Source organism: Xiphophorus hellerii, chromosome 7 (genome assembly GCF_003331165.1).
Source record: "Xiphophorus hellerii strain 12219 chromosome 7, Xiphophorus_hellerii-4.1, whole genome shotgun sequence".
NCBI classification, from domain to species: domain Eukaryota; kingdom Metazoa; phylum Chordata; class Actinopteri; order Cyprinodontiformes; family Poeciliidae; genus Xiphophorus; species Xiphophorus hellerii.
Window position 1 is genome coordinate 3,261,188 of NC_045678.1, and position 27,295 is coordinate 3,288,482.

At 41.1% G+C, this 27,295-nt stretch overlaps 3 protein-coding genes across 6 annotated transcripts in view; 2 read left to right on the forward strand and 1 right to left on the reverse strand.

Moving 5' to 3' along the window:
• Positions 1-8,496, forward strand: part of ankrd44 (ankyrin repeat domain 44) — a 38,022-nt gene extending 29,526 nt beyond the window's left edge. For 2 of the 3 annotated variants that reach the window (XM_032567257.1, XM_032567258.1), the window contains exons 27-28: positions 745-836; positions 3,956-8,496. In XM_032567257.1, coding sequence (XP_032423148.1) covers positions 745-836; positions 3,956-4,215 — 352 coding nt within the window. In that variant the 3' untranslated portion in view covers positions 4,216-8,496. The remainder of the gene's footprint in view (positions 1-744; positions 837-3,955) is intronic. The other variant, XM_032567260.1, reaches the window with a different exon arrangement.
• A 1,549-nt stretch (positions 8,497-10,045) lies between these two features.
• lcmt2 (leucine carboxyl methyltransferase 2) lies at positions 10,046-19,804 on the reverse strand. Its single transcript, XM_032567262.1, has 15 exons — positions 19,701-19,804; positions 17,465-17,731; positions 16,483-16,607; positions 15,978-16,059; positions 15,045-15,231; positions 14,809-14,965; positions 14,540-14,729; positions 13,020-13,127; positions 12,847-12,934; positions 12,553-12,771; positions 12,220-12,456; positions 11,947-12,044; positions 11,646-11,833; positions 10,402-10,537; positions 10,046-10,241 (listed from the first exon to the last, which is right to left on the reverse strand). Exons 2-15 carry the CDS (start codon positions 17,573-17,575, stop codon positions 10,056-10,058), a joined length of 2,112 nt encoding a protein of 703 aa, XP_032423153.1. The 5' UTR covers positions 17,576-17,731; positions 19,701-19,804; the 3' UTR covers positions 10,046-10,055.
• rab5b (RAB5B, member RAS oncogene family) lies at positions 19,686-26,582 on the forward strand. Of its 2 annotated transcripts, XM_032567269.1 has the most exons (6): positions 19,686-19,801; positions 23,120-23,412; positions 23,501-23,652; positions 23,763-23,885; positions 24,616-24,709; positions 24,824-26,582. In XM_032567269.1, the coding sequence occupies exons 2-6, from the start codon at positions 23,247-23,249 to the stop codon at positions 24,937-24,939; spliced, it is 651 nt and encodes a 216-aa protein (XP_032423160.1). In that variant the 5' UTR covers positions 19,686-19,801; positions 23,120-23,246; the 3' UTR covers positions 24,940-26,582. The 2 variants fall into 2 exon arrangements, with proteins under 2 accessions (XP_032423160.1, XP_032423158.1); XM_032567267.1 differs by lacking the exon at positions 19,686-19,801 and having other exon boundaries at positions 19,811-23,412.
• The last annotated feature ends 713 nt before the right edge of the window (positions 26,583-27,295 follow it).

Genomic DNA, 27,295 nt, shown 5'->3' on the forward strand with positions numbered 1-27,295 from the left:
TACACTATTTAAAAGTAGCTCAACCTATATATCTGGCACCATGTTTAATTCCTAACAGGAAGTCATTTTGAATGACTTGTATTGGCTAACGGGTTTTAGCTTTGCGCTACACTGTCCCCTATGTGTTCGCCATGGTTGTGCGGGTTCATGTGGATGAAAATTGAAACCAATCCTGTGTGCATGATATCATGTTTTTTAAACAATATGGTGGAGATATTTGTTTTTATAAAAATATGTTTACATTTTGGACAAGGCTTTTGTCACATTACAATCTTACTGTAGATTTTATTTAGAGGTATCATTGTGAAGGGGGCTGAAAACATATGTATTCCACATTGTTTTTAGATCTTTATTTGTAAAAAGTCTCAAAGTCATGTATCTTTTTCTTCCACTTGGCAATCACTCAATACTTTGTGTTTGTTTATGACATTATAATCCCAATAAAATACAGTGAGGTTTGTGAATGTAAAACGACAAAATGCTAAAAATGTTCACGAGGTGTAAATACTTTTGTGCTGCATACCTACACCAGGTTAGACTTTATATATTGCTAAAATGTGTAGGATTACTTATTGGAAAAAGTGTATATAAAATAGAACTTAAATGTTCTGGAACTCTCCCTGGTTCGGTGTTCGGTCTGGAAGAGAAGGAGCAAAGGGAAAAGTTGTTTTCTTTTTAGCCTGGGCAGCAGTGTGATATGATCCAGTGAAGCGATCTCAGTGTGAAACTGTCTGTCTCCGTCAGTCCGCTCCACCTGGCCGCCCGCAGCGGCCTAAAGAAGGCAGTCCAGGATCTGCTGTCCAGAGGAGCCAACGTCCAGACGGCCGATGAGAACGGTAGGATGACCAGCTTCACGCCATCACTGCTGCTCTGCATGAACGCTTCTCTCTCCTGCAGCATGAACTGCACTGTACTGCTGAAGGGTTTGGAAACGACTTTCTCTCTGCTCTGCAGATGCTCCACTTTTAACAGCAGCTCCCACTGGGTTGACGCGTACATGCACATTACAGGCCTACACTGCAATAGCACAACATTTTACTAACTGTTTTTGGTCTAGTTTCTAGTGCAACTAGAAGAGAAAACTAACTTATTAGTAACTTTTCAGCAAAATACAGGAGCTTGTTTTAAGTCAATAACTTCTTAATATTGATGAAGAAGTACTAGTTCCATAGTTGCCCTCGCAGATTATTTCACTTATAAGAAAAAAGTCTCATCAGTGAAATAATCTACTAGTGGATCTAGTACTTTTTCATCAATATTAGGGAATTATTAACCTAAAACAAGCTTCTATATCTTGCTGGAAAGTTACTTATAAAGTAGTTTTGTCTTATTACAAGTGTATTTAGATATTTGCACCAGAAACTAGACCAAAATTGCTTGGTAAGATTTTGTGTTTTGTCAGGCAAAATTTGTTGTACATTTTCTCTCTTTTTATAATTGTAGCAACTCTCCTATAATACTTTCTCAGCTCTTTGAAAAGATTTTAATTAGGGATGCAATAATATACAAATTTGGGCCGATATTAATATTGCCAATAATTGATATACATCAATATCAATATACATTTCTAGTCCCTTTTGATTCACCAATGTGTCTTTGCTTCAATTAAACTCCCCATAATCCTTTGGTGCATCACTGTCACTGTCACATGACCAACCTGCTCCCCTCTCAATCCAGATCAGATCAGTAACAAAATAGAAATATCAGTCCAGTTTGATTTATTGGACCGGTATCGATATACAGTATTAAAAACTGCCTGACTTTGGCCAATACCGATGTTAATACCATTATATTGTACATCCTTAATTTTAAAGCCTCTCTTCTGGAACATATTGATTGTGAAAACCAGGATGAATATTTAATAAGATTTTTGGCTCATAATAACCATTTTTCTTTCCAAAGGGTTCCGATATTAAATGCTTTCATTTGCATTCAGCTGGTGGGAGCTGTGACTGAACGGTTCAGGTTGCTTGCTGACTTGCTGTGTTCTCTATTTAATGTGTTCACTGGTCAGGGCTGGACGTCGCTGTTTTTAAGACCCAAATTGTCAACTAAAGTCCAAATTGACCCTGTTTGAATTCTCACATTAGAGTAAGAAAACTAATTTAAACATGAACAACAAACCTAATGTTTATCAGCTTCTTTTTATATCTTTTAATATTCCTATATGTGTATTTGTATTTTAGAACACGACAGCATCCAGTAAACACTGCAATATTTCTGTATTCCCTACAAAAAGCAGGTGATTTCCTAAATCCCTGTAAACATTCCCAAATCCTGTGTGTTCTTTTACAAATACAGATGAGTGTAAAATAATAGAAACAATGCACATTTGCTGTAATGCGTTTGAAATTGACTCCAGCACATAAAACCTTTCCAAAGCAGGAAGCAGTTGGCGTTCTGTGGCAGCTGGATCCTCTTTGTTCTCCGAACAGCTGATGAAGAAACTACTGCAAAAAGCAGGAAACGTTGATGCAGTGAAATGAGCAGCATCCACTAAAGAACAGGCTGACAATGTTCAGCTTTGAGGCTCCTTCTACATGAAAAGCGATGTGGTTCATCTTTGTTTCAAAGCTCAAAACCCTTTTAGACTTCTTTATCACTATTCAGGATGGAATGAACAATAAATAACTGTGGGATAGTTGTGATTAGGGATGTGAACAATTAACTGACTTTTGACTAATGGTTTATTACGTTAAAACTAGTTCTGATCCATGTAGACCTTGTTTTAGTGTTGTAGTTTGGGCGCCATCCATCAGAGGGCGCCGTTGGTCACACCCATGGGAGCCAGTGATAAAAAATTAAAGACAGCTGAGCCTTACCAGAACTGGAAAGAAAAACAGTCCAACCAGAGTCCGGTTTGAGATGCTAAACGCATTTTCTCCGGTTCTGTTTTAAAATATATTTCGTGTTTCAAATATCTATTTTTTTTTTATCTTTTATTTTTCTACTCAGCAACCTATGTTTTCACGGCCTTCTAAGCTCCAAAACCAAAATTATTCCAAAAAGACCGTGGGCGGCATCAGGTGTTGGCTTCTTGAATGCACTTCTGACTTGATTGTTTGAAAAAATATTTGAAGTTTTTCATATTTTCTAGCAAAAATATGAGCAAATCAATAACAAAAATTTTGAACAACTTCGATGAAAACGAAAGTTAACCAAGACTGACATACAAGTTCAAAGAGTGGGGAAAAAAACAAAAATGCCCGTCATCACACCGGACATTCGACAAACAAACAAATCCACCCCGACCCTGGTGTGGTCTTCATCTCTTTAATGAATGGGAGGGTCTAAAACTTACCAAAGTAATCTGAACATTTCCAAATACAAAAATTAATTACAGATTTCGGTTCCAAACTAACTTAAGTATATTCTAGCAGCTCAAAGAAAAATTAAATTGATAGAACTTATGATTTGGAAAAAAATTAACATGAATGACCATAATGTCTAAGCTTAATAATGACTGCATTATCTGTTGATTCAGTCAGTATTTAGCACAGCTGACTCTAATATATGTTAAACCTTAATCATGATTTCCTGTTTATAATTCAGCATATTACAGAAAATGTTGCCATCCATGTTATGATAAGACGGTTGGGCCTCTTGTATGAAGAGTTTTCTCTTCATACAAGAGAAAACTCAGGTTTTTAAGCAAATGGCTGCTGATCAATTAATCTTGAGTTGATCATCTTTAGATCAGCTCATTAATCAATAACTCTCATCCCTGGCTGCGATCTAAAACCTTCTTTAGTGGTTCCTCAGTCCGCCCTGACTGACTGTCGTTCCTGTCTTCAGTGTTCCCTTCTCTTTGCTCCACCTGTCAGCTGGCTGGAGACTAACGGAATGCTGCTCCATCTTTGTCTTCTGCTTCGCCTCCCTCGCTTCCTCCACATCTCCCTGTCTCCTTCCTCCTCCTCCTCTTCCTCTCTGCTCCGTCTCTGTCTCTCTGCCTCAGGTCTGACCCCTGCTCTGGCTTGTACTCCTAGCAGAGAGGTGGCTGACTGTCTGGCTCTCATTCTGGCTACCATGATGCCTTTCTGCTCCCCTTGCAGCTCTGGAGCTCCCTCCCCAGGCTCCCTGCTGAGGCAGCTGCCCCACCAGGGGGGTAAAGGCGTGGCCGCCGGCCCTCGGGGACCCCGCAGCCCCAGGAACCCCTCGGGACCTTCCAGCGAGGGAACTACTGAGAACGACTCGGAGGACTCTGAAACGTTTTGATGATTCTTACCTCGAGCTGGTCACCCGGACTCCTCAGCAGAACGACGCTCCTGCCAAGCAGAGCGGGACGTTGGTCAGCATGGAGCTCCAAAGGGATTCAGTGTTACAAAAAGAAGCAACTTTACAATCATCATTTACAGATATTACAAAAAATATATATAAAATAATAATCTCAGAAAATAATTTCTAATTTATTCTTTAAATAATTTATATTTTCATTAGCTTTTTTTCTTTTCTTTTTTTGTTTTTTTAATGAATCATACTTGTCTGAATCGGTTACAAACTAAAATTTATTTTATTTTTTTCTAACAACCAGGTTTTGTTCTGCTGCGATGCGTTCTTGGGATTTTGTGCGAAACATGATCAACTTTTCATGCCTTATGAAAAAGTCAAATCAAAATCTAACTTTCTTGACTTTCAAGTTTTAGATTATTGAAAAAAAATCTGTAGTTTATAAAAAATAATGAGGAATCTATAAATCTGCTTGGAATAGGATGTTGATTGGCCATTGCACCATTAGCTGTGTTTCCACTGTAGGAGCCTCTTTCAGTTACTCCTCAGTTAAAAATGTTATTCCTGAAAGTCAGAGCTTTTTAGTTTTATCCATTTGGTGGCTAAACAGGACGCCAGGATCGGAGCAATTAATTTCAAATTCCTCTAGTTATAAATTATAAATTTTACAGTTCGACACTGACTTTCCTTAGCTTTGAAACTGGAAGCGCTATAAAAAAAAAAAAATCTGAAATCAATGCTGCATTAGTCAGTTTTTTTTTTTTCTTGGTTTGATTCTGGGCAATAAATGAATAACAACATACTGTATATCGCGATAGACACTTGATCAATATAAATATTCAATACATCCAGTAGAATTTTCAATCCTTTCATTGAGCTCTGATTCAGAACCGAGCAGCATTCTGGGGGATGTAGGCAGAGGAAAGGCTTTAGCTGGCCAGCTAAGCACAGTTGATGACACCAACAAACTCACTTACTCTTTGGTTACCTAGCAACAACCTATTAAGTAACTTGCGCAGCAACAGTTTCATGTTTCTCCCCTGTGTCTCACTGCTTACTGCTGAAGTATAAAAAAAAACAAAACATGCATTGCAAAGAGAAAAAGCTGGAGAGGAAATTGTGAATAAAACAGGAAAGGTCACATCACCGGTCTGGCAGTATTTCACATATTTAAGACAAAATAACTAATCAATAATTATCAATATTGATTGATATGAAACCCTTGTATTGAGTCACATCTTTCAGTCATATCGTTCAGCCCTACAGTGGAAACAAACGGTTAACAGATGCAGTTTGGGAGCCGATAGCTGAAACGCGTGTGAGTTTAAAAGCAATAAGATGACTTGCTTAATTTTTCTGAACATTCAGACTTGACTGAAATTAATATTAAGAAGTAGTATTTTTTTAGTATTGGTTTTTGGTTAAACAGATGACGTAGTCCAGCTGTTACACAGTGAACCCTTGGGGCTCCACATCTCCACATTGCGCCTGCGGACAGTTCCTCTCTGACTCTCGGAGCAGGACGTCCGGCGGCTCTCCTTCGTTTCTTCCCTGGACCGGCGCCTGCGGCCGGCCGGCCCGCTCGGTCCACGGACGAGGAGAGCTCCATCTGGACCGGCCTCAGCGCCGGTCTGCACGCTTACACTGACTGACGCCGCAGTTGGTTCTTACGCTCAGGTGGTGCTTCAATGTAAACTAACCTCGGTACTTAGCATCTGCATGGCAAAGCCATGCCGCTCCGAGACGAGGTTTCTTTTTTTTGTAAAAAAAAAAAAAAAAAAAAAAAAAAAGCCATTTTAACTGTTTGTACACAATTAAGATTATTCAGAAATTCCAGTGTAGTTTTAAGTTTTTTAAAACTTGTACCAAATATTTGACTTCCATGCATAGATAATTGCCATGTACTGAAGGGTTACATGAGCAGGTACTTTTTGAAATGTTTTACCAGCTTAAAAGCACAAGTTTGGAGTTGGCTGTGTGGTTTGATGAAATGTGAGCAGTACAGCCTCAATGAGATGCTTGGTAGTTTAATTTTCACCAGGAGAGAGAGAGAGAGTAAGAGAGAGAACGGGTACATCTCAGTTCCACCAACAGAAAATGTCACACACATCATTGACTGGATTTAACCGAAAATGAAAGGTTTTACACGGTACGATATAAATGTGTTACCAACTCTTATGGAGTGAAAATCGAGGCTTTCCTGTTTCTCATGCTGTCCTGTCTGATCTTACTCCAAATATGTAAGTGTTTTACAATCTGTCATATTTCATAGGAGTCAGCTGGTCGGAACCAAAGTAAATGAGAATAGGGTGTAATGTTGAGATTTAAAAAAATCTCAGCATTAAGAATATGTGGGATTTGAGCGTATTAACAAAATCATTAAAAATACTTTCCATAGAAGAACATTGGTACAACAGAGTTACGGGTATAAAAAAGATTCAGGATGAAGGTACTAGACTTACATATTAGCATAGTAACATTTCTTAGATCTTAGTGTAAAGTCCTAAGAGTTCTCTTATATGGGAATCTCTCATATTTTCTACCAGGAAATTCTTTATTCTGGCAGAAAACAGAATCTGATCCAAGTGAGTCGCCTAATATGTCTTCACCAGCAGATCTGTTGAGAAAGGAGAAAGACGTCATTGCTACATGAATCTTTAATGTCTTCAAACTTTCAAAATTCTCCTTTAAGGAAAAGAAATTGACACTGGGGGGGGGGGAACACCAGACAAACAAAATAACTATGATTTGCGTAGAATACCAACTGCCCTTATTTTTAAATGTCGGTATGGGCATTGGCCTTAGAAAACCCCAGATGGTTCAGATGATGTGTGGAATGATTCGTTGAGGGAACAGGGGTGTACCCGTCGATGGAACGCAGTATTTGTGCAGATGTGGACGAATCATGAGATTATCACGTACATTAGTGCGTTTTGTCCCGCAGTCTTAAATGGCCTCCTGCACTTTGACCTCTCCATGTGAACCACTCGGTTGTGCGCGTTTGCACACTTTACAATTCAGAGTAGCACGGTTTGCAGATTCCCAGAAAAAGACCAAAAGTCTCCTGTGGTGAAAATGTCTTCTTTGCTCAGTTCTTTGTGCTATTTATTAACTTCATGATGGTACAAATACTGCCAGCACTTAAATGTAAAATTACACAGGGCCTTGACCACTCCCCCCTCCTCCCTCTTTTCTCACCCCCTTTTGTCTGCATACCAGCAACGTGCCATTGTCTCTAATGTGTCCAGTGCCTTGATGTTGATTCACGTGGTTCGTTTTATAATATTTTCTATTTGTAAATTCCGGAAATGTTTTGTTTTGTTTTTTTCTTAAAGGATAAGTTCACCAAAAATTCCAAATAACTTGTATGTTAATAAAATTCACTTGAATACTTGAAGATTCTCTCTCCTTGGGTTTACTGCTTTGGCTTTTTGTTGGTTCTTCTCCATAAATCGAAGTCACACATCGAAAAACTTCACGATTTTAAAAATAATCTGCCTGTTTCAATCCGTGAAGAGAATATTCGAAATGCCTTGAGAAGAGATCGAGTTGCCATGAGAAAATCAAGTTATGCTATTGTGTGAACTTATCCTTTAATATGTGAAGACATAGATTTTACTTTGAATGAGAAAGTGTTGTTTTTTTGACCCCACCTTCCTGTCTGGAGATTTTCCTTTGTTTAGATTTACTGCCAACATTTCAGATGATGAGACCAAACTAATCGGACATGTTGAATCGTCCCCTCTGCTGTTACTCCAAATCAAAACCCACATACCTGTACTTATAGGTCATAATAAACAAAGGAGTACCTCCAGGCTTTTCTTTAAAATTGTGTGTGTGTGTGTGTGTGTGTAAGTTGCCTTTAGGTACTGATATGAAAACGACTAGTCACAGCTTTGTACGAAAACACTTCCTGTAACAGTCGGTTGACGTTTGGGTTCAAACTATTATGAACTGATAAGCACACAGATGGTGAACAAGCACAGTGTGTTTCTGCCTGCGAGGCTGAGTCTGGCCACCAGTATTATTATTATTATTGGACAAGAGGAAGAGCTTAGGCAGGCCTGACAATCTCCATCGTCACGCGTCTGATGATTTTCATGCCAGTTCCTGATGCAGTATGACTTGCCGAGGGCTGTTTGTCAGCAACCTTTCTTTTATAGTAGCTGTACAAATAAAACTAAAATCTGTTTGAACTTTTTGTGTGACAGTTACTTTTTTCTCTTTGATTTCTTTTAATAAAATGCTTCCATGTTTTTCAAACTTGGGAATAATAGGTAATGCCGTGTTTGCATGCAAATTTTGACAAATGTCAATTTTATTATTTTTTTTTAAGTATTCAAACCCCTTTACCCTGACACCTCCAAATGAACGAATAACACATCAGACTGGCCGGGTCTCTCCCTTAATAATAAAACACTGTTTTCTGTGAGCTGTGGTGAATGTTTGTGTTTGTTGGTCATTACTGGCCTGTACGGAGTGGTGGGTGGTTGATTTGGGGTGTTTCCATACAGTAATGCTGACTCCACTGCCTTTTATCCCTTCAAGGATAATACATTTACTGTATGTTAAAATGTTCAATGAAGGAAGTTGAAATAATGAACACTCTGAGCCCAAGTCAGTTTGAAAGAAATAATTTTATTTGTAAAAATACTTAAATCCGTTTTCTTCCACCTCTCAGTCATCACCCCTTACTATACCAACAAAATTCATTGAGGTTCGTGGCTGCAGTGCTACCACAATGTTAAAGAGTTTTTCAACGAGGCCAAGGTGTAGCAGTAAAATATTGTCACTAGCTGAGTTTCCATTCACCATATAATTGCGTAATTTGACATTTCGGACATAAATTTGCTTAAAGGAAACAAATTTTGAAAAAAGAATCACGTTTTTTCGATTAGAAAGTTCTGCCGTTAGGATGACGTGAGGGTTTTTTTTAGCTGTAAAGATATCGGTTTATTTCGCAAAACTAATGAAGCACTTTTTTTTTCCGCATCGCATGAATTACATGATCAACAACCGGATGTTGCCAATGCACAAGCCACGAAGAAGAAAACAGGAATTGGTATGATGGCAAAAAAATAAAAAAAGCTGACTGGTGGCGCACATTTTTAATGACTAGTCACGTTAAAAAACGTATTCACGTGTGATTTTAATTACGTTTCTTATTTGATGGAAGCACCGCAATTGTGAAATTGTGCTTTTTAGACATTAACGGAATATTGACAAACTTTCGCAGACATTTTTAATGGAAACGCAGTTACTGATGTACATACAAAACTCGATCTGACCAATCACAGCAGAGCTTATTTTCTGTTGGTAGGTCAGTTTGCCTCAATTTTATCTGTACAACTAACAGAACAACATTTGAACTGATTTTTATAGACCAAGATAGAAATTGTTAGTTTCCTGCATCACTCAGGGACTCAGCTCTGAGCTCAGCTGAAACACCCATAAAATCATGTGAATTTGAATGTTTGGTTTATTTATCTGACCTTATTGAAAATACCTAATATTGTGTACATATAAATATATCACAACTCAGAAAAAAGATCTTGTTTTGTCCAAGAAAAAACAGCAAAAAACATGGGGCGTGCTGTGGTGGCGCAGGGGGTTAGCACGCCCCACGTTTGGAGGCCTTAGTCCTCGATGCGGACGTCGCGGGTTCGACTCCCGGTCCCGACGACCTTTGCCGCATGTCTTCCCCCTCTCCTTCCCTGTTTCCTGTCAGCCTACTGTAGAAAAAATACGAGCCACTAGTGCCGTAAAAAAAAAACTCTTCAGAGAAAAAAATGAAAAAAAAAACAAAAAAAACAAAAACATATCCGGATTTAAAGCCCAGGAGGCTGCAGGTAGTCATAGATAGGCTGCAGACACACAGAGACAGGCTGGGGGTTCAGATGAGTCCCGAAGGAGAAACAGTTCCCGCCTCCTCCAATCAGGAGCAGAGCCAGTTCTTCTGAGTCTGTCAGCTCAGAGCAGAAGGAGTGGAGCATCAGAGGCCAGGGCACGGAGCTCTGCACACACACATCGGAATCAGACATTTACACTAAAAAATCTGTCAAAGAAAGTACACCCTGCTATGTTATGCAGAACAGAACATCAAAAGGTTTTCACACCAGACTATCAGGTGTGAAAACTCCTCCAAAGGGGGGTGTACTGTGTACGAAAGCTGACCGTGTCCAGTCTGAACTCCATGCTGCTGTATGTGCTGAGGCTGATGATGACGACGCCAGGAACGCCATCTGAATGCATCCAGACTCCGCCCACCACAATCAGCTTATCACCAAACACATGCGCGCAGTGAGAATACCTGAAACAAACACAGGAACGAAGGAGCTCATTTTGAGGCAACTGTTGATCAATGGGAAGAGTTGTCGCTTTGGAATCTGGAAGTTGCAAGTTCAATTCCAGCTTTCTCCTCCTCCACATGTGGAAGTGTTTCCTACCAATCTGGTTCTGAGAGTGACTGGGTGAATGCTACAATAGTGTAAAGTGTTTTGAGAGGTCGGTATGACTGAAGCGCTATAGACACGCTGCAATGTGACGTCACACGAACAAGATCCTGCCCACCATCTTCTTGCTGGAGGGGGAAAAAAACCTGCTCGCTACCGATGGCTAACACTGGGTTTACCTGTCAAGTCGTCAACATAACGTGCTAAATCTTAAATATATGACTGATATATAACAGAAAAAGGGACACAGTGCTTTGCTACTAATTGTCAACCCCACAACAACTAGATAACAAAGTCCAAAAGTATCACATTTCTCAACTCTGACTAAAGTTTTAATTTAAAAAACAAAATAGTGAGATGGGAGTAAGTCAGTTATGCTAGCTTGACTTTGACAACCTTAACATGTAGATGTGCTGCAGAATTCTGTCTGTTTGATTCAGTTAAAAAAATAAGACGACACACACACCAACTTTCTGACAGAACATTAATAGAGCAGGAATTTAAATTAGCTAATCAACCACTTGTGTTCAGACGATCACTTATTAATACGCAAAATAAACATCAAGCCTGAAAACATAAAACTAATGGACTGAATGTTCTGTTTGTGTTGGAAATGTCTGTGAGTTTTTTGGCTTTGTATCCTGATACTCTAATGCAGCTGCTGTTAGTCAGTTGCTATGTGTAGCTTAGCAGATACATAGAGAATGAGTGGTTTTGAGCTCTTCAACAGGTTTTCTGTGTTATTGTTTCTTTTGCTGTGGCACACTGCATGAAGTTAATAACACTTCCATCTCCAGGTTTCATTTTGTTAATGGAATTGTTCTACTGCAGCAGCGCGCCCTTCATCGATGTGCGCACGCACAAAATTTCCAGATGTACACAATAACATGCGACGGGTCTATAGATATTCGGCACATTTATTGTTTCTAGAATCAAATTGAAACAGTTCAGAGGAAAACCACTGACCTGGGAACAGGAGGTGGATGTACAGCTACTCTGATCCAATCGAAGCCTCGTTCTGTCGGCGTCAGGAGGCTCAGATCACCCAGAGGCTCACCCTCTCGGCTCAGACCTCCAAACACAACAACGGAGCCGAGATATGAACAAGCTGAGTGAGAATGACGAGCCGCTGGTACATCGCCCCCTACTGGAAACTGTGGATCATAATGAAACGAAACGAAGTTCTCTGAATTAACCTCCAGAAGCTTAGAAACAGAGCAGAGAGCGCAGACGTGTGAGTTTATGGGAAATTCAGATAAAAACTGACCTCAGTCCAGTGCTGCTGGTCCAGACTCAGGAAGCTGCTGTCACCCAGAGCACAAGCTGATTGGTTCTTTCCACCAAACACAAACAGGAAGTGTCTGCCTACCATGAAAAGGAAACAAGGATTGAGCTTGGGACAAGAAGACGTTTGAATGAGATGAGAAGTGAAACGTTTTCAAGTCATCAAGAGAAGTCCAGTTGATTCTGGAGGCCTGAGGGTCAACACCGACAGACTGGGGGTCAAAATTGACGGACTACTGGTTTGGTCTAGGCTCACCTTTGTGCCGGACCACCGTGGCAGTGTGTCTAAATCTTGGTGGGGGAGGATTCCCCGTACAGTCCATTGGCTCCACCTGAACCTTCTCTGCTTCTGGACGCGGTGCCTTGGCAGCGGACGGGTCAAAGGTCAGTTTAAACAGGTCGGAGTTGGGTCGGAGCGGTGAGGAGCGTCCGCCGTACACCACCGCTCCTCCTCCTCTTGGAAGGGGGGTAACCGTGTGATAGAGCTGCACGCCTAGAGTAAATGAAGAAAACATTTACAAAACCTCTGAGGTCAATCATAGGCAAGTTTAGCAAAATCTGTAGAATGTGGAGGAAACACTGATCTGACCCAGATCTGCTGATGCTTCGACGCTGGTGGACCTCCAGCCGTTCTGATCCCTGATCAGGGATCTGGACTGCGTCACCCTGCCTCCTCTGCTGGACCCTCCAGTCAGCAGCAGCCCCTCTAACCTCATCCAGGTAGAGGCCAACCCCAAGCCTTCCAAACACACCGGAACTGTGCTCGCCTTCAGCTGTGTGGAGCCCCAGCTCGGACTGACGGACGGTACTGGAGACGGTCAGATGGGCTCAGTTAGAGGGTTTACAGAAAGACGCAGAGGCTGAGGCAGAAAGGTTTCACTACCTGAGGCCTGACTGAGCAAAGCCTGCTCCATCAGAGCGCCTCGAGATGCGGTCAGGATGAAGTAGTGGGAACACTTTTGGTGCCATTCCTGAGGGAGGACAGGAAGACTTTGGAAGGGTCGGGTTGGCTTTTACCAGAAGAGAGCTTCAGTCTGACGGAGGAGTCCTGCTAACCTCGTGCTCGTCGAACGGCTCCAGGGTTTCTATTCTGTCCCGCTCCTCCTGGGGGACCAGCCCCAAGTAGAACGCATTCATGTCCACACACACACACCGCTCCCAGCCCTGAGGACAAGCACACACACAGTGCTCATAAAGAAGAACATACATGCTGTTTAGCCAACTTCACCAAGCCTGTAACCCGTTCATTCATCCAGCCACCGGTGGCGCTGTTGTAAAAGTGCTGGAGCGGTCTGCTCCAAAACTCCATGAATACTTAATATGGATTTACCAATTTCAGCAGTGAGATGCTTGACATTCAGCTTGTTTGGATCGGTTTGTCGAGGGTTGTTAATTTTACTGCTGGCTTCTGTTTTTATGTCTATTTATCTGTTATGCCACTTCTGCATTTGATGATCAGAATTCTACAGTGGAGTTTAGTTATTTCTGAAAAGTTTGCGTATAAAACTATTTAACATCCTAAAGTAAGACTACTGATTACTTTTGGTTAATGTCTTAAGGGTCCTTAACAATTCAACTAAACTGCCATTGAGCCATTTATTTACTCTGATGGTGTTTTTGACATCTTTTGAAATGCTAATGCTGCCTGAGCTTGTCTTCGGTTCATTCTAACAGAGTACTGAATGTATTTTTAATGACTCACTTGATGTTTGTTGCACAACATGTGATTAATGAATTATTGAACAAGCTAAACAAAGGTTTCTGCAGGTTTCACCCACTCACCCCTTTCAGAATTTTTAAGACCAGTATGAATGAAAATCAAAGATTACATTTTCACAGAAATGGACAAACGTTGTCCTGCCAACTAGCGATAAATTTGCACCTACCAACGATAGATGCAAACAGCTAGCTTGCTAGATAGCTAGCAAGGGTATGTCAATAGCCAGTTAGCAGTAGCCTCAACCATCTTGAGTCACAGAACTGCTGGGTGTAAAACTTGCAAACAGGCCAAGTTTTATTGGCCTGTCTGCAGGCTAGTAAAACTTTTAAGAGGCAGAAAAGTCCCGCGAGAAAAAAAATACATAAAATCTCTGAGATTAAATTGTCCTGCCAAGATAAAATTTAAGACCTCTAATTAACATATGACAAGTCAACTTACATTTTTTAAATATAAATTCAAGATATTTTAATGCCTTAATTTTAGATACATGAATTTAAGAAATCTTAAGGATGCGAGGACACACTGATTTGTAATTAATGTAAAACTTAATTATTAATTTAATGCTAGGAAATATGGAGGAAATATTGGAACATTAGCTGACCTTAATTATAGGTCAGAGCTGGTAGGACAATTTAAATTCACAATTCACATATAGAAGAAATATAGAAATATGACTTAAGATGCCTATATCTTAAGTCATGCTTGCATAATTTAAGCAAGCATGACTTGGTAGGTTTGCAGCTGTGCCATACTCCTTCCTGCTCCAGTGAGGTTTCAACTTTCTGATGGTCTATCACAAAAAATAAATCAAAGTTTGCAACGGTAAACGACAAAAGTAAACGTTGTGTGTACTGACCTTGTCCAGGAACCTTTGCCTCTGTGCCGACAGATCTGGGTACTGCTGCAGGGCGTGCAGAGTTGAATTGAGCTTCAAGAAATGGTCCTGCATGACGCGGCCAAAGGGATCGTCGGGACGGATCTGCTCGTACATCACGAAGAGGGACCGTGGTAGGCGCTTTGCTGCCCAGCCGATCACGGCGTCTGACCTGCGAGGCACACAGCGGACCGCAGCTTTTAAAGCCTTACAGTGAGATGGACATCGCTCTGTCACCGTCTCTGCTGTACCGTTGGGTTTCCATGTAGGTGAGCACCACTTCAGAGAGGATCAAGGTGGGAGCGGCCCAGTCCAGACCAGCTGCACTCAGAGCCTCCTCCGTCTGAGATTCCTCCCTAACATCCACCCCTAACAGGCGGTACTGGCTGCTGCACATGTAAACGGGCCCTGAGAACAGATATGTGATTGTAGAATAAAAGTGAAGCTATATTTAGACAGCTACTCTGTCATTTTAGGCATCAGAAACCTGGTTGAGGAATCGGAGGCAGGCAGGGGTCCAACATCCCTCTCAGTGTTGCATTAGAAGTGACCAGAGCAGCTTTGCGCCGCGCCACATCAGGAAAATCCACCTCAAACACGGCGGTTCCGTCCAGAGCTCCGTCTGCACAGAGGCGGAAATACAGAGAGTCGAAGCCGGCGCCCAGCGACAGAACCTGCAGCAGCGGAACACAAGAAACACAAAGAAGAACGCAGGAAATTAAGAAGAGCATGAGGGATTGTTGCTGTTATCGATTTGATCAACTGTCCAATGGTGGGATTTAGACAGTTTTCACCAACTCCAATGTAATACTTTTTAAGACCATTATCATGGCAGAAATGTTCAAAAGAAATTGGTATATAGCTTTAAGGTCAGTAGTCCCAAGATTTATTGTACAGAATAAATCTATAGATTGGCAACAAATGTGGGCTGGTTGCAAAGACGAACATCATCCAGTCAACTATTAATAAATTTACGCTTATTCATGATGGAGGTAAAAAAGCTAGCTAGATAAATTCTTTGCATCTGTCACTGATATAAATAATACTAATAATTGTTAGCCAGCTAGTTAGCAAGTACTAACAGTATTACTCACTAATAATACTTGCTAGTTAGCTATCAAGTATTAATATTGGTAAAAAAAAATACACTTAGTATTTTTTTGACCATATGCTACCTAGGTAGCAAGTACAAGTAGCTAACTACTTAGCTAGCAAGTACTAGAATCTGTTACTTGCTGCTGATACTTGCTTGCTATCAAGCTAAACAATTTAAGGTCTTAATTTTAGATACATTCATTTAAGACTTTTTAATGATGCGAGTACACCCTGATGTCCATTTATGAGGAGGGACTTGATATAACATTTCATTGGAATTGGTTTTATTTATTGGTTGTATGAAAACAAACTCAACAGAACTCACCTGTCTGTTTGGACATTTCGCAGTGATGAGAAGGAAACGCCTCACACAGTGGTCCACAGCTCTCCAGCGCACAAAGTAGCCCCTAAAACATAAGATAAGATAAGATAAGATTTATTTGTCATTGTCATCAACAGATTACGAGATTGAGATTTGCTCGACTCGAGTTAAGATGCAGGTTATGTGTATATACTTAATATACAAAGATAAAGAAATGAATAGTACAAAATGAGAAATAAATAGACATCAGAAGATGGTTGCAGCGCCTGGAGGTGTCGCAACAGAATTTACATTTATAACAAAGTGGTGGCAAGAGCAGAAGTTCTTATGCCTTTGAATATAGTGCCATGATTGCCATCGGGTAAAAACTGTTTTTTAGGTGATTTGTCCTGGTTTTTATTGCTCTGTATCTCTTGCCTGATGGCAAACATGCATTAAAGGCCCACTGACAGCAGCACCGCGATGATCCGGCTGGTTCACCTGTGAGGAGGCTCAGGCATCTTCTCACCTGTTGATAAGCGGGGCTCTTCGAGATACTTTACACACAAAGTGTTGGATGAAAGGGTCCCTGAAGTATCCCTGCGCGGCGGCCGAAGCCTTGCTCACCACGCTGCTGTCGTTGGTTCCCTGCACCTGAGGCGGGAAAATAAACCGCTGCCATCAGAAGGCTATTTGAGAATGATCTGTTCTGGAAAGTATTTTATTTTGAAATGTATTTATACTGTACTGGAATAGTACAATAGTTTACACTATTGGCAAACTGTCTTTGCTATACCGGCTCAAAGACTTGTATCACATTCAATTCATTTGCCAGTTGTAGTGTTTTACATTAAAAATGGCCAGAGTTATTACATGAGTGGAAGTCATTCAATTATTAGGCATTATTGGTTGATAATGTCCCTGCAGTGCTGCATTTCAAAATAAAAGTTTAGCATTTCGAAAGATTTCCCTTTAGCTTACTTTAGTTATTCCAGACAACTCTGCCTCCCATTCTACTCACAGATGAGTTTCCTAATTGATTGTCCAAATTTTGTGGAGCATATTTTTTATTGTTGTGTACATTTTTGTACACTGTATAAAACACCTTATATGTTTTAATACATGTACATTTTCTTTACAATATTAATATTAAATATACTCTGCTTTCTTTCTTTCTTTCTTTTTTGCATGGAGGGACCCATAAAGTGTGTATACAATATTATGTTCTACTCTAGGATTCACCAGTCAACCTGCTGTTCCAGAGACGTTTAATATAAAATGGAGTTTGGTTATTCAGTTTTTTAGCTTCACATTAAACGCTGACTAACTAAATCTCAGTGAGAGGAGGAAGACCGTGAGAAAACTCTCCCTCGTGGAGCCCTTATGAAGAGACACGTGACACTGTAGTGATATTTAATGTGCAGCATTTCTTCCGAACTGTGCCACAGATAAGTTACACAGAGTACATTTAAAGACAGATTTTTTTCTGTGTATGGAGAAGCTGAACTTGCCGCCGTATCGCTGCCCTTTCTCTGCTTCTTTCTGGCTCTTGTTGCCACGACGCCATCGAGCTTTCCACTGCAAACTTCTTCTTCTTCTTCTTCTATTTCTCTGGACCACATCACCAGATAAAATAAAGTGCAATCTGATAGGGATCTTTTGACATTAAAGTTCTGGTTCTTTCATCTGAGCACTCCATAAAAATAATACAAACATCCGCCACGTGAGGCAAACTTCCGACTTCCTTCTCATGTGGTTCTCTGTCGCCCTCCAGCGGCCTGGAGGTGGAAAGATCGCGTCAATCTTTGCTGTTCAATAGCAGCATCACCATACATTTATACAAAGCGATTCAAATTTTCTTTACAGGGGAAAGTGAGAACATTAAACTAAAAGAATTAGATTAAGAAACGTAATCTTATTTTACACTCTAATCTTGAAAAGAAAAACCTTTAAAACCAAATTTAAAAAAAGAGAAACTGCAAGAAAAGCTAAATTCCCCCCTTTGGAACAGGTTGCCACTCCTTTTTAAAATCTCTGTCTTGCTGTACTGTACGGTCAAAGAGATGGACATGGGAACTGGAGATATGATCCTTGCTCGTTATGATCAATGAAAATGATGGTTTTAAGATTTTAGGTTTAAGTGATTTAAGGACTGAAAGAAACAAGGCATTTGGCTGCTCCATTGATATCTGTTCTTTGCACTTCCTTTTTGGAATTCACCAAGCTTAATTTGTTGAACATCTGTTAATGTGGGTTCGCTGGAATTTGACATGGTTTCAGAATGCAAAGAAAGTAGAAGTTAATGTTTGTGCCTTTAGAATGCCACATTGTAATCCTATCTGAGCTCCTATTAATATCTATTTAGCCAAACATTTGTAAAATACTCCTAAAGCCTGCTACAGTTAGACATTTGCATAGGATTCTGAGTGACTCTAAAAAAAAAGACATTGAAAAAAGCTCCTTTGATAATTGACAAGACATTGATAAGTTCTTGTTTTATTGCTTACAGATTTCATATTTATTTCTTTTACGCGTATTTGGCAATACCCTGTAAGCGGCAGACTGAGGAGGAGGAAATCTGGGAACTTTGTTAGTGTCAGCAGAGGTCATTTATATAACCTTCTAGTCATAACGCACAGCAATTATGAGATAAAGTTCAAGGAGAAATAGTTTCGTTTTCGCTTAACAGAAACACGCCTTAAATAGTTTCTCTTCTTGATCAGTTCTGGTCTGGAGAGGACTGACCAGATGGACCCAAATTGTAAAAACACTTGTGTAGGTTTGCCTTATTAGAAGAACCGCACACAGCCTGAACATTTTATGGTGCGACTGACACTTTTTTATTTTCTTGCCTATTCACAGAGACAAGAACCGTTCAGTTCACTCCAGTTCAATTCCCTTATTGTCTTCGAAGGGGGAAATTTGTTTTGCAGCCAGAAATTTCAAACATACAAAACAACATAGAATACATAGACAACGTTTTAAAACAGACAAAACATACAAGCACTTGTCAGTCTTTCTTTAAAAACAAGCCAAATTTAATGAATCAATTAAATGCAGGTTTGGGTGATCCCAGTTTTGCTTTTGAGTAAAGGCTGGTGGACATTAGTGATGCAAGGAAATTAAAAGGAAAGCAATAAAAAGCAAGATTATTAAAAGATTAATACTTTGTGTCATTCAAAATATTTTACTTTGGCAGAAACTATGTAAACCTCAGGGGTGCTGACTCCCAGAGAGGTATCATGAGTTCTTTGTTGTTGTTTTTTTCTTCCATTGAGCACCACTATGCTCTCATGCTTTTTGTAAAACGTGCGGATCATCTCTAAAATTAAAATTTTTCCACAAAGGGCAATAGTGATGACTAAAAATAATATTTCTACGTCGCTTTTCATATTTTGGTAAAGATAACTAGAAAGCTTGACAGGAATGTTTATATTTAAAATTCCGACTTTCAAATATTCAAATATTCCCCAATGGAATTTCTTGGAAAATATCATTTCAATCCGCCATCTTTATTATTTTTAAACAAACCCCCTTTTCAACGCGTCTTTTCTATTACAGACAGCCACTGCATTTACTTCTTATTAAAGAATAATTAATTTCAGTTGCATTTATTATGAACGCATTGTGTTCATGCTCGACTTATTCTGTACGTCCTTAGTTTTTGCTTAATAGCTCAATAAACCGAGTAGATAACACTTCTTGTTTTCATTTCCCTTCATGCCAGTTTGACAATGCGGCACTCACAGCGCCTGCGCCAGATTACAGGAAGTGTTAACATTTTTCTTATAGCAGCAGCTGATAGCTCCACCAGAAAAGCCTGGGACACCTGCTGCCGCTCCAACACGGTAAATATCCTTTCGCTGGACCGTCAGTAAGAACACGCCGTGTCGGTAGAAGGAGAGAGAATCTCTGTTTCTAGTCCAGCGTCGAAATACGAAGGTCTGTAGACTGAGTGGTGTCTCGTCTGGACCCGGCGGTGTGTGTCGTTAGCTCACACCGTGAGACAAGATAAGGTTCAGTGAGGGAGGAACCGTAGCGTGTCGTAACGATCCGCTCAGAGAACCAGAGAGCTGGAGTCATGGACTGATGGAGCCCCCACGGCCCCCCACCAACACTCCTTCTCCTCATTGTGTCGATTAGACGCAGAGGCTGCAGCATCAGAACCCGCGCTGAGACCTTCACCCTCCGTTCTGTAGATCTCAGGGTTGATCTGATTCAGACCTCTGTTGTCTGACATGACATGTGAGAACATCGATCTGAAATTGTCTTATCTTCGCGCTGCGAATTTCTCACAGTCCTGCATTTTTAGTTTGCGTTGCTTGTCTTCGGGTGCCTAGCAGGAGAGGGGTGTTACTGTCATAGAGGATAGTCCTGGTAAAACATCATCTTTCACTTGAAAGATATGGTCTAAAAAGGTTTTTATATAATCAGTAACATAAGATTTACTATGTGCTATAAAATGGCACTATGTGCATTTTCCAATCAATTAACTACTTCAGTTTTTATGAAATGGTGTATACAGTACATCAAATATGACTTAAAGGTGTTTGACTTGTTAATTTAACACCTTGAAATTCGGCCTCTGTCTCTTTAAAAATTCCTGGTCTTTCTGAAACTCCACCTTCAGAAAGTCATCACAACATGGCTCCTCTGTTAACCCTTTAACAACGTTTTTACCAGCGCTGCACTGAGCAATAGCACATGTAATGAGCTGAGCAGATGCACAGTTCCATCAGTATCCAATCTGCATTTAGCAGTATTTGCTAATTGCTGCTGGCTAGTCTGAAGGAGTTAAGTGGGGGAGTTGTGAGTGAGGGCTTCTCTGAGTCGGAAGCTTGGAAACTGCAGCTCTACGGAGGGTCTGCGCCAGCCCCGACTCCAGACGAGTTTAACAGGGGGGGGCATTGACTTGTTTTGGGGGGCAAAATGAATCTACGTAGCTGAACATAAATAACATCATCAGTAGCCTACAGGCTACTTGTTAACAAGCTTAAGGTGCTGTATTGTTATTAGCTAGTCATCCTTTAGCTAACATTACCTGCATCCAACAGCATTACTCAACTCAGTCAGTTAGTTTGGGGGAAAACTGTGCAAAGTTCTTTGCGTTTTGCTGGTTTGCTGCCACGATTCTAACACAAACCTGAGTATCTCTGCACAGCAGCAGCAGGTCTTCTTCGCTGCCGCACAGGCGTAAACCCAGCGCAAGCCTCTCAGCTTCATGTTGCCTTTGAAAGCGGCTCGGAAAAACAGGTTACGACATGTTAACAACGGATTAAACAGTTTTGACTGCTGAAAAAAGTGACAGAGGACACAGATATGGGAAGTGCGGAAGCCTCTACTGTATCAAATTGATATAGGAATAACAGACAGTTGGCCAGTCTGAGGTAAAACAACAAACAGCTTCCAGTCCGGGGGGGGGCACGCTGAATCTGTGGGCGGGCAATGCCCCCCAATGCCCGCCCATGCTGCCGGGCCTGGTCTGCGCCTCGAAGGCGGAGCTAGGTCCAACCAGGTGTTTTGCAAAGCTGAATCAATCAATCAGTAAATTTTAATTTCTCCCATGGCAGAATGGTTGCCATGGCAGATTCAAGGATTTTTCAAACATGCATGAGAAAATCAAGGGAACACCCAGGTGTCAATTTTACATAATGCTGCCCCTTTAACACTTTCATAAAAGCAGATGTTTTGTTGGTTTGCTGCTCAGGGGGATTCAACGTGAGCGGTGAAGTAGGAAGAGCTCAGGACTGATCTTACACAAGTAAATGTTGCTTCTTGTGATAATGGCTATAACAGTCATGTCAAACTCCAGTCTTCAAGGGCCACTGCCTTGCATTTTCAGATGTGCCACTGGTCCAACACATGGAAATCAAATGGCTGACTTACCTCCTCAGTATGTAGACAATTTCTCCAGAGTCCTGCCAATGACCTAATTCTTTGATTCAGGGGTGTTGCAGCAGAACCATGTCTAAAAGTTGCAGGACACTGACTGTCAAGGATTGGAGTTTTACACCTGTAGGCTATAGGGACCATTTTCAAATAGTAGAGTCCATGTTGCTGCAGAAATACGGATGATTCAAAAGTCAGATATGTTCAGGATAACTATCAGTCCATTGAGTTCAGTCAGAGTGTGTGCTAATCAGAGAAGCTCATGACAGGAAAACTAAAGGCTGCTTTGTTGTGGAACGCTACCTAGAGAATTAATTTGTCTCTCCGAAGAGTCTAACAGCTCTACATAGGTTTGAGAAGTTATATTAGCCGAGCCACTGCCTTTCTATGCAATTCTGCCAAATTCTCCCCTCCCTTCAGTGCTCTGAACGAAGCAAAGCGTAGAACAAGGGGCTGATTTTTACCAGTCTATGATTGTATCTAACCAAACCATGGGATTTTGGAACAGTGTGTTTTGCATAGGAAAGACCAAAGAGTCAGTGAGGGAGGAATTGTAGCGTCGTAACCAAATGTGAAGGTAGGTGATGGCTTGCTGCCATGGGGACCCGGCCATCTTGTAGTCATTGAGGTGACCATGAACTGCTTCGCCAACAAAATTTCCCATGTCAAATATGAAGCCATTTGTGACGGCTCCACCTTGACCCAAACAGGGCAATGATGAGAACAAATAGTGCAAACACAACAACAACCTGTCAGTAACAAGGAAAAGAAACCCTGTGGCTGGACTTCTAAAGAAATATTCCTGTTGAAGGGGGATCTAGAAGCTGTTTCATCAGGGACTCAATCTTTCCTTGTGTGCCATAAGTTGAGGTGGGAGGTTTGTCTTTAGCTAAAAAAATATTTGCATTGATATAGCATAGTGATTACATACGTCTTTTATCTTTATAATGTTTCTAATCACATTAGACAAAGGTTGTGTTTTCTCCCTGGGTTTTATAGTCACTTCCCCCCAAAACTGACATTGTGTTTTATTAACATTTCTTCAGATTTCTTTGAAAAGCATTCCAACATGAGCTGTTGTGTTACTCCGACTCAGTTAAATATCTACAGGTTTCTTTCTGCACAGAGTCAGTTTGGAGGTAGACTGTACAAACTAAAACTTCGCATTGATCTTCTAATTTAGACCAGTGGGGAGTAAAACCATAGATATTACTAAGTATGGAACCTGTTGTTGGAATTAACTTCACAAAAGTTAAAGTTTTTCCTTTTGCGCAAAGAAAAACACCAGAAGAGCACAAAGATCAAGCCAGCCCCAGTAACGAGTGTCTACTTGGGAGGCCACTCGGGTCACTGTTAGAGCAGCGTTCCAGGGAGGAGGCCCAGCCGTCTCCTGCACAGGTCGGTATGAGCTCCAGGGGGAGCGGCAGCCGGTCCAACGGCTCGCTACCGCAGACCAAGATCTGCCAGTTCAAGCTGGTGCTGCTGGGGGACATGGCTGTGGGCAAGTCCAGCCTGGTACTACGCTTCGTCAAGGGACAGTTCGACGAGTTCCAGGAGACGACTATAGGAGGTGAGACACAGTGGTGCTGATCAGGTGATCGTTCCGTATGAGAATACTTCGATGTTAACTTGTTGCTCTTTCATCCGTGTTTCTCCAGCTGCGTTCTTGGCTCAGTCGGTGTGTTTAGACGACACCACAGTGAAGTTTGAGATCTGGGACACAGCAGGACAGGAGCGATACCACAGCCTGGCCCCCATGTACTACCGCGGAGCTCAGGCTGCCATCGTCGTCTTTGATATCACTAAACCGGTACATGAAGACAAAGAACACATTATTTATGAGTTAGTTTAAGTAGAATGGGTTTAATTATACAGTCTTGTGAGAAGATCATTATTTTACCTCTGATTATGTGATTGCAGGAGACCTTTGAGAGAGCTAAGGCCTGGGTGAAGGAGCTGCAGAGGCAGGCCAGTCCAAACATTGTTATCGCTCTGGCTGGAAACAAGGCCGACCTTGCTGAGAAGAGACTGGTAGAATATGAGGTACTACTTGTTTTGTTTTTTCCCCCCAATTTTATTCTCTCTATATCCATAGTTTAGGAAGAAATTGACAAAAATTCTAAATCCTCTACACCAGTGGTCTCCAACTGCATTCCTTGAGGGCCACAGTCCTGCAGTTTTATAGACGTGTCCTTTGTCCTACACACTTGATTTCAATGGCTAAACTGCCTCAACAGCATGCAGTCAAGCTCTACAGAACTCTGTGATGAGCTAATATCGGAGCCAGGTGTGCTGAAGCAGAGACAGATCTAAAAGTTGCAGGACCCTGGCCCTACACCTTCTTTACACCTTCTCTTTTGGGAGAGGTCACAGTAGGGACAGTCCATTACTTGTCCTGCTACTTCCTACTTCAGTCACTGTGCAGAGTGGGGTTTTACATTGTCCTGTTGAATAATAGAAGGATATCCCTGGAAACCAGGGTCTTGTATTCAGTGTACAGGGCCCGACAAAAGTTTTAAACCCACACACAAGACCAAGACCCACTAAAGTTTTAGCTGTACCATGACTAAATGATGGAAAGCTTATGAAGTGTGAATATTTTTGAAGGGGGGGATGAACTCTTTAAACCTCTGTGTATCACTAGTTTATGGTAGAATGGTTGTATTGCTAGAGCAGTCCACCCCTGGTAAGGCCATTCAAAACAACGTCCAATTCATTAAACCCCTCCAATGAGAAGGACAATTGTCTTCTTGTCCTTCTCTGTGTTACGAAGGAAGCCCAGACATATGCTGAGGACACCAGTTTGCTGTTCATGGAGACGTCTGCCAAGACAGCCATGAACGTCAACGAGCTTTTCTTGGCTATTGGTGAGACACCTTGTATCAGAGTCAACATTTAGCTCTTTTGTAAATGAATTAATAACCTGGAATATGTGTTGTAATTTGCTAATCCAATTACAACTCTCATTTACTCTGCTGTAGCAAAAAAGATGCCAAAAACAGACACGCAGAACCCAACACACGCAGCACGACATCGGGGAGTGAACCTCCAGGATCCAGATGCCCACTCCACCCGAGCCTGCTGCGGTGGGAACTAAAGCTCCTGAACCACCCTGCTGTGTATCAACTCCCCCATCCATTCTCCCCTCCACCACAGTCCTGACTCCGCCACGTCGTGTTGCAGCAACATCCAGGGGTGAGCCTGATGTTGGGAAACCTGACGTCCGCTCCCCTCTGTGCGTTGCGCCCATCCTCCAACCCAAGCAGACAGAAACTCAAAGGAACGGGGAAGACAGAAGAAGAATGATGCCAACTGAATTAAGGGCGGGCACTTGAGTTTGCCCACCAGACTTGGAGATTTTACTTTTGGAAATAACAGGCGAAGACCAAGATTGAGGAGTGCAAAACGAAGGAATGTGCAAGGCAGTGGCAGTTCTGTTGTAGTATTTAGCACTAATTGTGAAAATCCTGTTTCTCTCTGCCTTGCATCAGTTTACCCACTGTCCTGTTGCATAAACTGAACAGCACATTCTTGTGAGTGGACAGAAACCATTAGAAAAGGGAGCTTTCTTCTTCTTTGTGGAGCTTGCTTTGTCTCATTTTGAACTGATCAAAGTCTGCTGTGAATACTGCCCCATAACACTGTCCTGGAATGATCTGTAACCCTTCTGTCATGCTTGAAAAGATCCATATCACAATTTCTCAAGTGTGTCAGCCTGGTCAAATTTCTAGTGTGATGGTTTAGACTTCATTGCCTTCCGGCTGTAATATTCCAGCCTGTCATGTCCTGTAGTCTAGGTAGAAACTTAAATTCACTACATGAGGCCAACGTGTTAGCGCACACAAAGCTAAATCTGTTTGTATTTTAGCTATTTAAGATGCAATGTTGAGAAACTCCCTGCAATCAGTGCATGAGCAGTGATAAAGAAAGAGGGGAAACTTTACCACAACACTATGGCCTTGATGTGGAGGGGATGTTGGGCACTAAACACAGTGAACAGCGGGGAAATCCAAAGGGTTCAGATTGGCATCAAATACCAGAATCCTGCTGTGAGTAGATCTCTTAAACCAACTGAAGGGCTGCATTGAGTAATAGAGGTGATTCGACTGCAGATAATACCATGGTGTCTGCTTCTGTGCATGTAAAAATTCTCGCCTCAGATCATTGATATCCTGGGGTAGTTTGTTTAGTTATGTGGAGGAAAGCAGAAAAGATCTAAAATGAAGCTCAAAATAACCCACGTTTCCCTGTGGGATCTTTTCTGCCCGTCTTCTGGTAAGTGTCCCTCGTTTGTCTCTTGTCACGGTGATCTTAGATGGTTTTATGAATTAACTTATTTTCAGACAATGCTCTTGAAACGAGTTAGGTGTGCTTGTTAGCTGTCAAACCTTGCAGAAGAAAACAGGACAAAAAAAATTGTTGGTAAAACACGAGAACAGAAGTGCCTACTCCAAGTTTTCTTTTTCCTTGGTGTGACTTTTTTTTTGTGGACAGGGTGCAGGAAAAGCACTTCCCTGACACTGGCTCGTATTTAAAACAACATGGCGCCTTGTCGTTAAGCTACACTGTAATGGCTTTTTGAATGGATGTAAAGAGATCTTGTCAAAGACACTGTATGTCATATATTGTCCTTATTTTAATGAAAGTGTATGTTGACTTTAGCAGATCACACTTGTAAACCTGGAATGGATTGTTCAAAGGACTCTAATCAGTGTTATAAATCTATTTGATTTAAATCAACCGTGGTGACCAGTGCAATATTTTCCCTTTTCAATTTCTTGAAAAACCCTTTCAAGTCCTTTCAAAAATGTATTTATGCAATTTGGAGACGAGTTCATGCAAAACGACCTACAAATGAGAATATAACAGTGAAGTTAATAAAGCTAACAATAAGCTACTTGGAAGGAACACCACAGGCAGGCTCTGTCAGAAAAAAAATCAGTTGGAAGTTCTACACAGGATACTGAATAGCAGAAGGTGAAGTGTGGTAGAAAGGTGGACATTGAACTCAAGCTTTAATGTGTAATCTCAATGAATCCAAAGAAAAGCTAACAATAGCTAGTATACTAGCAGTAGCTGTCTTTAGCAATTACGTCAATATTAGCATATTCGCCCTTTTAACTGGAAACCCCTGCAAAGACAAAATAAAACCTAGAATCTGACTGAACGTCAATTTCATCTGTGGTTTAAAAAATGATAAGAGCTACAATAATTACCAGAATTTATAATGAGCCAAACACTAAGTTTTAATGGGTGGTTCCCTTGTTTTATTTCAAATGCAATAAAAGATTTCAAGTTTACATAATGCATAATTCTGTGTTCAGTAGTTTTTCTTCTAGCATGAAACTGATGCAATTTTACTTAAAGAGCTCAGTCTTGTTGAAAGTGTGCGATTAGAAGTCAGAAAAATTATCCAAAACTATTTAGAAAGTTGGAGCACCTGCAGAAAATGT